This window comes from Chinchilla lanigera, unplaced genomic scaffold, assembly GCF_000276665.1.
Source record: "Chinchilla lanigera isolate Chin_1 unplaced genomic scaffold, ChiLan1.0 scaffold00018, whole genome shotgun sequence".
NCBI classification, from domain to species: Eukaryota; Metazoa; Chordata; class Mammalia; order Rodentia; family Chinchillidae; genus Chinchilla; species Chinchilla lanigera.
The window spans coordinates 5,778,599-5,791,336 of record NW_004955419.1 but is presented as its reverse complement, the minus strand read 5'-3'; the positions used below and the strand labels follow the sequence as shown (position 1 = coordinate 5,791,336).

General features: G+C 38.8%; 1 protein-coding gene across 1 annotated transcript in view; it reads left to right on the top strand.

Annotated features, from left to right (window-relative positions):
* The window catches only part of Mrrf (mitochondrial ribosome recycling factor), a 50,380-nt gene that overhangs the window by 9,387 nt on the left and 28,255 nt on the right, over window positions 1–12,738 (top strand). The window contains exons 4-5 of the mRNA XM_005382537.1: window positions 4,085–4,203; window positions 10,176–10,267. Coding sequence (XP_005382594.1) covers window positions 4,085–4,203; window positions 10,176–10,267 — 211 coding nt within the window. The remainder of the gene's footprint in view (window positions 1–4,084; window positions 4,204–10,175; window positions 10,268–12,738) is intronic.

Here is a 12,738-nt window from a genome sequence, read left to right as displayed (position 1 = left end):
GAACTGTCTAGGAGAACTGTTTGCAGATGTGATGGAGAAGTGAGTTGTCAGCTAATGGTGCAAGCAGGCAGGAAAAATCCAATTGCTGTTAAATTGGCCTTTTGCAAATTGTCATCATCCTATAGTTAAGCCTGCCTGGGACCCCCTCTGAAGTATCTGTGGGAGTTGGGGCTGCTCCCACTCACATCTTGATTGGGGAAGTTCTTAAGGAAACTAAAAAATATTTCATGAACTAGATTTTAAGAAAGCCTTATGAAAAATGTATGGCTCCCCTTATAAACACTGTCAGAAACATACTGAATTCAGAGATGAGATCCAGTGTGAAACTAGAAGACCATTCCCTTCATTTGTCAACCTCTGGGCTGGGGCACTTCTGCCTTTGCTGACAGTAGAGCGTGCCATTCAATCTCTCCCAACTGTTTATTTTAAACTTGCTTATTATTTTAAGTATGAAACTGATAAAGTGTTCTGTCTCCCCTGTGCTTTCTGGCCTGTTAACATTCTGCAGCCGAAACCAGAGAGCAGTTTGAGAGGAGCTCAGGGAGAAATGTGATACTTAAAATTAGCCAGCAAGCTCCGCTCTTGTTGAACTTAAAAAGATGATGGGCCTAGAAAGAGGTTGGGAGTGTAATTTGTTAAATGCTAACCTCTGAGAAAATGAGGGGCAAGAATGAAGCTGAGGGAGATTCTCGCTAGGGACAGATTGAGGGAAAAGGATTTGATGCATTATGTCAATACAGATTTAGGGAATGGGAACCACCACAATTGCATACCTAAATGCCCATATTGGGACTTCTGTGGCGAAGGATCTTATGGCAAATCAGGAAAGCTGAATTAAGATCCATTTTCAAAAGGCCTCCCATTGGTATTTCCTCTTTGCTTTTTCTTTAGGGTTATATTTGTGTAACATTCTGTGTAGAACGTGGAACTGTGAAAGGATTGGGTGAAATAGGCTAAACTTATCAAGTCCTTTTTTGCCAGATTCTTCTATATCTTTTTTTATTACTATCTGAAGCAGCAGACATTTTCCATCTTACACTTCTGTCTTCACTCCTCACCCCCATGCTAGGCAAGCGCTTTATCACTGAGCTACATCCCCAGCCCTAGTTAACACCTTGTAATAGCTGTTACAGATTTATATTGTCTGTTCATTCTTGTCTTCTTTCCATCTGTCCATCCATCCATCCATCCTTCCATTCATACTTAACGTGAGCTGATTACTTAAATAGGTGCTGTGGATGTAGAAAGAAAAGACATTGTTTTGCATTCCAGGAGCCTAGAACCTATAGAGGGTCAAACAAATCAAACAACATGTGTAAAACAGTATGGCAAAATGGAGTGATGTGAAAATTGTGACTTTGGAAATGGTCAGATATGGGTTTGAATTCAGGCTCCATTATTATTTTGCTGATAACTATTATTACATGGTTTTTTGGGGGGTGGGCTCTTTTTATTAGTATTTGTTTGCACTACATAATGATTATATTTATCATAGGGAGTTGGTACATGTACATAACACAGCTTAATTCTTTTTTTGTCCCCTACCCCTCCCACTCTTCCCTGCCCCTTTTGTCTCTAGGTCCCTTTATCATTTGCAAAAGCTCTATTTCCATTTTTTTCTTTCAGTTCTTTGTTTTTTCATCCCCTTTACATCCTCATACTTTCCCTTCCCTCTGTCTCTTATTCCCCTTCTCATTTGAAAAAGATCTCCCTACTTTGTATTATCTATCCTTCGTTTTGCTCTTTATTTATATTTTGGGCTTCTCATATAAGAGCTCTTGTGTCTAATTTATTTCCTTAATATTATAATCTCAAGGTGAATCTATTTTCCTATGAGCGCCCATGCTCCATTATTTTGTTTTGTTTTTTCACTGTACAATTCAGGCTGCCTTGAACTCACTATGTAGCTTGTGCTGGCCTTGAATTTGCAGTGATCCTCTTGCCTCAGCCTTCTCAGTGCTAGGATTACAGGTGTGCACCACCATACCTGGCCCAGACTCCATTATTAAGAGATGTTGTGAGCTTGGGCAGGTTACACCCTATGCCTAAAGTTTCCTCATGTGTAGAATGGTAGAAGTAATAATAACTCTATCATAGGGTTATTGTGATAGTGAGAGAATTTAGATATTAAACTTAGGTTATCATTATTTATATAAATATACATAGGGTGTTGGGGACTTCTAAGGGGAGTTGTTAATCCATCTGAGGTCAGACAAGATTTCTGAGATAAGATGCTACTGTTGTTGAATGTTAAACAGGAGTTATCTGAGCAGAAAAGAGTATCCTCAGTAAAAGGAAAATTTTAAGGAAAACTCCTGAGGCAACAGTATATTAGAAAAATCATTGGGGATTTTTTTTTTTGGTTTTTGAGACAGGGTCTTGCTATGTAGCTCAGGCTGACTTTGAACTAACTGTGTAGGCCAGGCTGATCTAAAACTCATGGTGATCCTCGTGCCTCAGCCTCCTGAGTGCTGGTATTGCAGGTGTGTGCCATCATGCTCAGAGAGAAATTGTAAATAATTTTGATTAAGACATAGAAGAATGTCAAGAAGCTATAATAGTTAACATTATTGGGGCACAGTACCAATGCATTCCATATTGCCTTTCACTTAATCCTCCTGAAAATCCTCTATAATTTTTCCGTCTCATTTAGAGATCAGGAAGCAGCCCCAGAAAGTTGAAGGGACCTGCCCAGGATCTCATAATCTGGAAGTGACAGAATTGGTATTTGAACTCAGGTCTTTGGTCTTCAGAATTCTGGCAACTTTTACTATTAGACCTCCTGGACTTTCCCAGGTTGGTCAGTGGTGTCAGCAACTTGCTTATGACATTGAATCTGATTGAATACTTCAAATCAGATCTTCGGCTAATACAGTATGATACTGTATTATTCTAATAACATATTGCTGGAACAATTCCAGTTTGTTTAAAAGACTCATTCTGTCCTCCCTCCTTTCTCTTTGTGTCTCAGAGTAAGCCATCCATGAGTGGCTCCTACTGTGAATGGTAAGGATTTTCTTCTAGTTCTCATTTGCATAGGAAATCAGGGAGTTTGAATAATGTCCCATCTGTACCTGTGGCTTTGTTTCTTGCCTTCTTGGATTTCTGGAAATTTTTGCTCAGGGTTTTCCAGAATTCAGATGAAGATATGATAACAGTGAAGTATTAATAATGTTTTGTTTGTTTGTTTATTTTTTTAAGTGAGCTAATTTCTAAAGGGGATATAGGCACCAAAATGAAGGGTGGTATGAGGGAATGTCAGAGTCATGTGGTGAACTTAAAAAAAAAAAATCACAGGATCCCACAAAATCACAGGCTCTCACTTCTCCACAGAATCAAAGTCTTTGTGGGATGGGGGTGGGGTTGGGGGCAGTGTCTAGGAATCTAAATTAAAAGGCTCCCTAGTGATTCTGATGTACAGCTAGCTTTGAGTTCTACTTGTATAAGGTGAAGAACCTTTATACTGATGTCACAGTTGAGCACAGCTCAGTTTGGCCTTTGATTTTTTTTTTTTTCCTTTTGTTATTTGTATGATCTTGCCTTATTTATCTTTCTCAAGTCTCATGTTCTCATCTGTAATGTACAGGAAGTAATATAGTGTTGTAGAATAGATATTCTTCAGAACTAAAAGGAATAATGGAAAACTTGTTTGTGCTTAGATTTTGGTCTTTGTTTTTTACTTGGTTTATATTTAGCTATAGTCCTTTAGCCCCCACTTTAATTCTAGAAGATATTTTTTAACTGAGTTGGGAACCAAGGCCCAGAGAAAATAAGTAACCTATGAAAGGTTTTATAGTTAGTAAATGGTTGAGTTACTGTTAGGGTGATAAATTTTATTTCTCAAAGTTCTGTGTCACAAGGCAAGCCAGAATAGCTGCCTAGTTCCTTAGTAAGGAGTTCCGACCTAGTTGTTCACATTTCACGCTCTTTCCATCACATGACACTGCTATTCCCATTAAAGCTCCTTAAACAGTCTTATCACATAGGATCCCTGAGTATTTGTAGACTCTGAATTAGATAGGGATTTAGATGTAGAACTTCTAAAGTCATTTGGAATTCTAAAACCATGTAATTTTTCTTTTAGGAACCTTCGATCGTATTACTGTGGTAACCGCTGATGGGAAGCTTGCTTTAAACCAGATTAGCCAGATCACCATGAAGTCGCCACAGTTGATTTTGGTGAATATGGCCAGCTTCCCAGAGGTAAGGTGACCTTGCTGAGAGAGTCCCTCTCTACCATCTCTTTTGGAATGGAGATTAAGTCAAGTCAGGAGGAAGTGATGTCTTCAGCTTGTGATGAAACAGACTTACTAAGGGAACTCAAGGATAGCGAAAGCTCCCTTCCTCTTTGAATTCTTTTCTGTTAAACTCAAGTGTGATAAAGACCAAGCAAGCAATTTAAATTCTGAAGTGGATTCCATGTAAGAAAAGCAATAATGGAGATACAGTGATTGATGCTTGGCCAATGAGGGGGACTCTGGTAAACTGGAGAGCTGGTACTCAGTCTAAACGGAGCACCTCTGCTTAGTTCCTGCTCAGCATCATCATTGCTAAGCATAATTGTAGGCCTTGTAATCTTCGTTAATAGCTATTACGATTTTACTTTTATAAGAAACTGTTCACTAAATATTGATGACTAATTGATTTTTTTTTTAAACTTTGTGGCAAATAAAACAAATTAATCAGCCAGAAATAACCTGAGGGGCATCAGTTTGTGACCTCTGCATTAGTATTTGGAGCAGACCCTTCAGGAATAACATTCCTTTTATACTAAACTGACCTTTGCAGACTGTTGCACGGAGCACACTGGAAAACTAGAAGATGGGTTGCATTGCATCACTGCAGCCTTGAAGGTATATGATTTTAAGTCTAGTTGTGGGAAATAATTGGGCTTCTTGTGGATCTACTAGGAATTGGCCTGGATTGAGAGTACTAAAGGAACTGGGAACTTGTCCCATCTCTACTTCTAACTGGCTGTTTGATCTTGGGCAATTGGCTTCATTCAGGAGGCCTCCAATTTCACATCTGCTAACATGAAATTTAAAAAACTTCCTGTTCTGATGGCCTGTTTCAGTAGTTCTGTCCTGAAGAGGTAGACCAAAGTTGAATATGCTGTATTCAACAGAATAGATTAGGAATTGTAGAAAGGAAGAGCTCTTACTCAGGACATACTGTTTCAAATCAGAGAGCTCTTGTAAGTAATGTGTCAGGCACACTTGTGGGGCTACTGTTCTTGCTCCCTTCTCCATTTGCAGCCAGAATGAGCTTTTAAACATACTGTATAGATTGGATTATATCACTCCCAGCTTTTTAAAATCTACCACTTGATTTAATTGATCTTTAAGAAATTAAAAGTCCAGAATCATTAATATAGTCCAGAAGACTTTGCATGGTCTGGCCTTTCCCTCTCTGTTCTTTCTAGTCTTGTGCTGCTGTCATCCTTGCAAATTGCTCTACTCACACCAGTATTTCAGTTCTTCAGATACACCAAGTCCTTTGTACCTTCAGGGACTTTCCATATATTGTTCCTGTTGCTTGGAACACTTTTGGCTAACTGGTACTCTTACGTTGGATAACATCATAAGTGTCATTTTCTCCAGGAAGCCTTCCCTAATTTGCCAAATCTAAATATCTGTCACATGCAGCACAATTTTTTTCATTGCACTTACCACTCTTAATAGGTGTAGATATATTTACATGGTTATTTCCATCTCATTTTTACTAGATTATATTTTGAAATATAGAAATCATATCTAACTTGTTCATTGCATCCAGTACCAAAGTTCCTGGCACAAGGATGCACTCAGTAAATTGAGGGAGATGAATACTTGTTGTTAGGTTGATGGAAGGGTGGCACTCATTCCTGGCGTGACTGAGGTGCACAGAACTGGACGAAAAGGAAGCTGTCAACTTTCCCTTACTGGCTCTCTCTAAACTACTGAGGCCTCTCTCTCTGCCTTGTTCATCTAATCCCATCGGCACTGTGGGCCAATTTAGGGAATAGCCTTCTAATTACACAGCTTGAAGACCTCATCAGGCAGATTGCTTTTCAGAGCCAGCCACTTCTGTTATTAAATAGCAAAAGGCATTCACAGAGAAAGCATCTCATTGGCCACTGGAGCATCTTAGGAGGCAGGAGGAGGCATTAACAGCTTAGTTTTTTCTTAGGAAGTTGGAATGTACCATCATCTTTCAACCAAAACATTTTTACCATCTCTCCAAGTTGAAATATCCTAGGTTTTGTAAAAAGCCTAACAAGCACCCCAATAGAGAGGTTCATTTACAGGGACAGAGTGAGGAAGTGCGAGATACATTGTCTTTTGAATTCCTTTATCTCATCTGGTATATATATTAAACAAATAGCTTTAACTAAACATTTCCTTCCTCCAGCTTAGAAGCTGTCTGTAGAGTACCCAGTTTCATAGCTTCAAAATGCTGAGCTAATCCACTGTGTTTATATAATCCCTTTCTGTTTCACATGCAGTTGGCTTTCTTTCCAAATGTGAGCATTTCTGTGTCATGCCGTAGTGACATGATACAGATTTACATGCCTAATCTTTTTGAATGCATTGAAGACAGAAAACTGTGTTGCATTTGTTTAACACGTGTCCTGCTTGATAAATGATATACACAGTTGCTGCTTCTTGCCTAAAGACAGAGTTAATTATGGAAAAGGAAAAAAGGAAACAAAAACTGTAGTATCATTTGAACAAAACATGGCAAATAAAAGAAAAAATTCCACAGGTTCCATTATTCTTGCAGAAGGAAAAGAACTAAAATGTATGGAGTGTACTTTGTTTCACAGGATCAACAGCAAAAATAGCATTATTGTCCTATTTTATAGGTAAGGAAATAGAGGCTCAGAAGTAAAATATCTCTAGATTCACTGTTGTGATAGAACCAGTTTGATCATAGCTTTTTGACACAAAAACCTATTTTCCTTGCACTGTTCATTCATTAATTCAACATATATTTTCTGAACAAGTGATTAGGTTCTACTTGAGGTTCTGGGAGTTGACTGATAAGTACGATAGACTAGCTCTCTGTTTTCATAGACCTTATATTTTAGAAATTCATTGGGGTATGAAAAAAATGAAAGGCCAGTAATTAACATGGCACTGACAGAGTTGACAAGTTATGGTTTATATCTAGATGTCCTCCAAGAGGCTTATGTACTCTGTGATAGGGCTTTTGGAAAGGATTGGACCTGGGGTCACTATAGCTAAACGTGATGTTAGGAGGTTGGGGCTGGTCCAGAGAAATGGTTCAGTGGGGTTGTGACCTTGTGGGATATTTATTTTTGTTCTGTTTGTCTGTCTGTTCTAGCTCTTCCCTTTTCTCTCTGCTTCCTGGCTGCCATGAGATGAGCAGCTCTTCCTTTGCTGTGCCCCTCTGCCATGCTTTCCTGGCTTGGAGCCAGCCAGCTGTGGACTGAAACTTATAAGATCTGTGAACCAAAAAAAAATCTCTCCTCTCTTATGTTGGGAGAGTCAGGTTCTGTGTCTCAGTGATGAGAAAATGACTAAGATAACTTGAACCCAGGTTGTCAAGGACTAGTTCACTAGCTTACCAAAGTTTTGTCATCATTTGACCTTCGGATAGGGTCAGTGATCTTTCTGAACATAGTACTCTAAGAAGTCATAACCAGGTGGTCAGTGTTGCCACTTGACAATAATGAGTTTTCCCTGGGATTCTGGTGAGTACCCTTCTGCAGTAAGGGGATAAAGACTAAGCTGAGAGGTGGAAATTCTATGTGGACATCTGCCTTTTTTGTTTGTTTGAAACAGGAGTAGTTCAGGCATCATGTTAGGAAAATGGTTCTTGAATTCCCTGAAGTTTAGCAGCCTACCATGTCAAACCAAAATACACGTATCTAGAATATATTAGACGAACTGCTTCTTTCAGTAGACGTCTTTGCAAAATGAAACCATGGTTGGTTAACGTTTTTTCTACCTATGACAAAACATGGAAAAGTTGAAGTATAAAATAAGGTTTTGAGGGGTTATATACATGAAATAAAGTAAGGTGAGTTTTTCTCATAGATTAAAGCAAGTCATTAAGCTTCTGCTGAGCACTTACCATGTACCTGTCATTGTGCCCTGTACTGTAAAAGTATAAATACTGAGCCATAGTTCTTGCCCAGCTCAGTAGTCTGGTAAGCCCAGTACTCTTGTTCCCACAGTGCAAAGCTGTATGAAACTACCTGGGCCAGATGGGTAAACAGGAGGTGGTATTGATAGTGGGTTATCAGCTCTTCAGTGAGAAGCTACAGAAGAGGATTTGGAGATTTGAGATCAGGGTACCCCTTCAAATTGGAGATTATCCTTTTATAGTTAACTTTAGAAACCAGTGCTTATTTTTATTAAGGAATGTGGTTCTCTTGCAGAGGAAAATTAATTTCATTTTCCTGCTAACTTTAATTGCTAATTCCTGGTTATTTTTGAACTAGTTGAAAAAAAAATAAACTTTTTAGTTCCTAATCATTGAACATATTCAGCTTGGGCATCTGTAAAAAATAAAGTAATATTGTTAGACGAAGTTACCATTCAGTCTCTTCTTCCAGTAACTGGAAGTGTGATCAGTTTGGTCCTCACCTCATCTTTCTTGTCCCTTAGGGAAGACCATGTCTATGCTTAGGGATTTGACCTTACCCTACAGGTCCCTGTATACACAGTGAATGGGCTGTGCTTGATCGTGCTGGTACTTTACAGCTCTGAGAATTTGTGGTCAGAGGTCCTCTTTTAGGAATTTACTATTTTATGTACTACCAGGTGTGGTGGTGCTCACCTATAATCCAAGCACTACCCCTCCCCCCAAAAAAAAACCAGTAAAAAACTATTTCATGCACTGACCACAGATTCTGTGCATAGCCTCACCAGGGAATTACTCATCTCTGTGTAGAGGTTCTAGTTTATTTCTTGACCTTACAGTAATATCTGATCAAGGTGTAGAATTAAAGTCTTTCAAAAATGAAATGGATAAACTATTTAGGTATCTGCTCCCATACAGAAGTAACAAATACCTGAAAAAGTAGAATAGATATGTATCAATCCTTATTCATTTAAACAATAAAGTCTAGGAGGGACTAGAGGCCAGGAATTGGCCTATGTTCAAGTGATGTTGACTGACTCTGATCAAACCTAAAATTCTTTTGAAAATGATAAAGGCCTTGTTTTCATGAGTTCCACATTGTTGTGCCATTGGAATTAACTCTCTCCCTGGCTGCTTTCTTTTGTTCCTTTCTGGTTGCATACCAGGTGTAGTTGTAGTATTCATCAAGGATGAGGCAAGGCATTTTGGCATACCAGTGTGCCAGCTGTCACATTAGTGAGCACATCTGTCGGAGAAGCCCTAAAGGATGTTGGGTAGGACAGCAGTGCATCAGCTAAATGATATCAGCTCAGCCCTTTGGGGAGGTTTTATGCGTTTTTAATAAATGTGTGTAATTTATGCCCTGACTGGTGTTATTGTGTACCGGGCACAGAGCAAGACATATTGCTCATCTTATCTCACTATGTGTCAGAGGTTTAGGTGCCATGTCTTCAAAGATTGTGAAAGGGTGGCTCAGAGCCTTGTTGCTCAGAGCTACGTGGTCATCAGAACTGGGGTTGAATTCAGCTCATTCTGACTCCACAGCCCATGCTTTCAACTGCTGCACCATACTCCCTTTTCTAGAGCCCACGGAAATTTTTTGTACACTGTGAGTGAGTTTGGTGTGAGTGTAGATGTGAACGAGTTAAATTTATTTACTCATTCCAATCAGCACTGGTATATTCTGAGTGTAAAATGTCAATTGGAATTTTTAACGTATGAAATCTTTCATCTGTCTTTACACTAATCTTTGCAGAGACCAGCCCTCCTCCCTTGAGGATTTATTATGGTTTTGATCTGTGTTGCCTCAAACCATTGAAATCTTTTCAAAGAAGCAGAGCTGTTTTCTTTTTATTTTTTCTTTTTCTTTTTTTCCTTCCGCAGTACACTGGTACCAGGAGTGGACATAGTTTGCTATTCAGCTTGATCAAAGCACTCTACACCAATGTAACTTCCTGATCTTACTGGTAACAGAACTAAATGTTTCCATGTTCTGCCAAGATGGGTTGCCAGTTATCGACAGAGTGCTTGCATCTGGTAATAATTATTTACTAATTCTGTTTACCTTTTGATCTGGTTTTCAGTGTACAGCTGCAGCTATCAAGGCTATAAGAGAAAGTGGAATGAATCTGAACCCAGAAATGGAAGGGACGCTGATTCGGGTACCCATTCCTAAGTAAGTTTGGCTGAGGTTCACATATTTCATGAAATGGGGTGATGGTCTTTGGAAGGAAACCAATGCCTCACTATAGTATCAGGCCAGTAGTATGTCTTACCTGTGTCTTTTATCCTAACAAACATCTTTTGAAATCAAGTTTACTGATTGAGAAATATTTATTGTATGTCTGTTATGTGCTGGATGCTGGGTATGTAGCAGTAAGCTTGAGAAATGCCTTGTCCTCATGTAGCTTACATTCTGGTTGAGAAGTTAGAATAAATAAGTAGGTAACGAAATGGTATGATGAAAGACAATAGTGGCATACAATAGAGAGTGATTTGATGAGGGTGATTTTGACAAAGGCAGTTTAGCTTTGAAGGACTCTTTAAGGAGGTAACATTTCTGTGGAGACCTAAATCATCTTGGAAGAGCATCAGCAGCCCAGAGGAAGAACATTCCAGGCAGAGTGAACAGAAGCACAAAGGCCCCAAATCAGAAAAACACCTTGACATTTGTAATCCCTAACCCCTATTTCTTGAAGAGTATTCTTTGCTAGTTGAAGAATTTTAGGCATGGGAACAGAACATGATTTGTCATATAAGTAAATAGCATTTAAAATTTTAAATGACTGAAAATGTGCATTCATTTTTAAATTAAAAGAGGAAAAATTTTGGCATATTTAAATAAGCCAGTGTGTCTGGAACTTAGTTGTAGAGACAGGTTTGGATTGGTCAGGAGAGCTGATGGTGTCAGCTTAATAGTCCATGGTAAGGAGTTTGGGCTTTGTTCTCATTGTAATAGGAAGCTATTGGATTGGAGCAAAGGATTAATTGGATGGTGAACTTTTCTCGGCTACTATTAACATATGGAATGTAGAAGACAGAGTAGACACAGGGAGAAGAATCTTTCCAATTATAGGAATCTAGGTTCTGAGAGGTAAAGTAGTGTCTCTGATCCCATACAGCTTATACTGAAGCTGGAACCCAGGTTTAGTGGATTCCAAAGCCTCATTATAGCAAGAAGAATTAATCCCAACACTGAGAGACCACAAACTTTCTGAGCTGAACTTTTTCCTGTCTTAATGTTTGCTCGTGTCCTTAGTACTCTGTAAGGCTGAATTAACACCATGCTTTGAAATCATGTACATTGGAACAAACCTGGGTGTTTAAAATTTATATAGACCTGAGCGCAAGTCTAGTAATTATTTGCTTCTTAAGTTTATTGATTTGCTCAGTGAGTCTTTGGAGAATATGTGCTATCAGGCTCTGCTGGGGAGTTACAGACCTGATATGTGCCTTTGTGGAGCTTAGGCTGTGTGCCACTTCCTTCGTTTGGTTACTGCCAGCTTACTGCTTACTTGTGGAAGTTACTGTGACTCACAGTTGATAGACCAAAAAACTGAAGTTCAGAGAAATTAAGGGTTGCCCAAGATCACATGGTGATTAAGTAGCAGTCAGGATTCGAATCCAGAGTTGTTCTATTACTTTCTGTATAGATGAATAATTCTGGGAAGTGGTAGGTGTACTCATGGACATCAGAACCAAAGTCTACAAATTTGTCACTGGGTTTATTTTCTAGTTCTTGCGTTCTTCTCTGTAGAACAGACAAGAAAAAACTTGGAAAAACTACTTTGCTTCTCCGAGTTTTGGGAACACTACATGAAAGTGCTGTTCTCAGATCCCTTCTGAAATTCCAGTATTCTGTGATGCTATAAATTTGTGCAGCTAAATGTTCTTTGCTCAGTTGGATTCTTCTTAGAGCAGCCCGGTTGTACGATGCATTTTCTTTCAAGGATCGGTGGTATAACAGGCACCTCTGCAGCCCCACAAGAGTTAACAGTTGCCTTTGGTGCTTTGTGTGCAAGTTTGAAGGATCAATGAGTTTAACTTGAATTTCCAAAGATGTGGGCATTATTATTATTATTTTTTTTTTACAATATTTTATCTTGGTTAGTGAGTGTAATCTAAGAGAAAGTTGATGGACCAAAACCGTCTGCTGCAGCAAACCTCATTTTTCGTATAATTTCATTCCTTTGACAAGGTGGTAGGGTCATGAGGCCCCTTACTGAATTATGTGTTTGGTAGCTTTCCAGATAAAAAATGAATGATCTGTTCTATATTATGAGGCTGTGTCATGTGAGAGGATAAAGGCTGATTTAGAAGTAAAGAGGTCCAAGGTTTTTATTAGATTTTGGCATTGACTTCCATATGATTCTGGGTACCATCACTCTACTAGTTTGCTGCCTTCTAGTTCCTTATTTGTAAAGTAGGTGGAATTGTACATAATGATAGGCAGAGATTTGGTGAGATTAATACAGTATAAAGAATAGATTAAATAGTATGAAAGAAACCACATAAATGTAAGATGCTAATATTATTTCAGTAAACTTAATTTTCTATTCATATATAATGTAGGAGAAAGGGAAGGAACAAGAAAAGGAGCTAATAAGTTGAACACCTACTCTGTACCAGGAACTTTTAGTTGCTTGG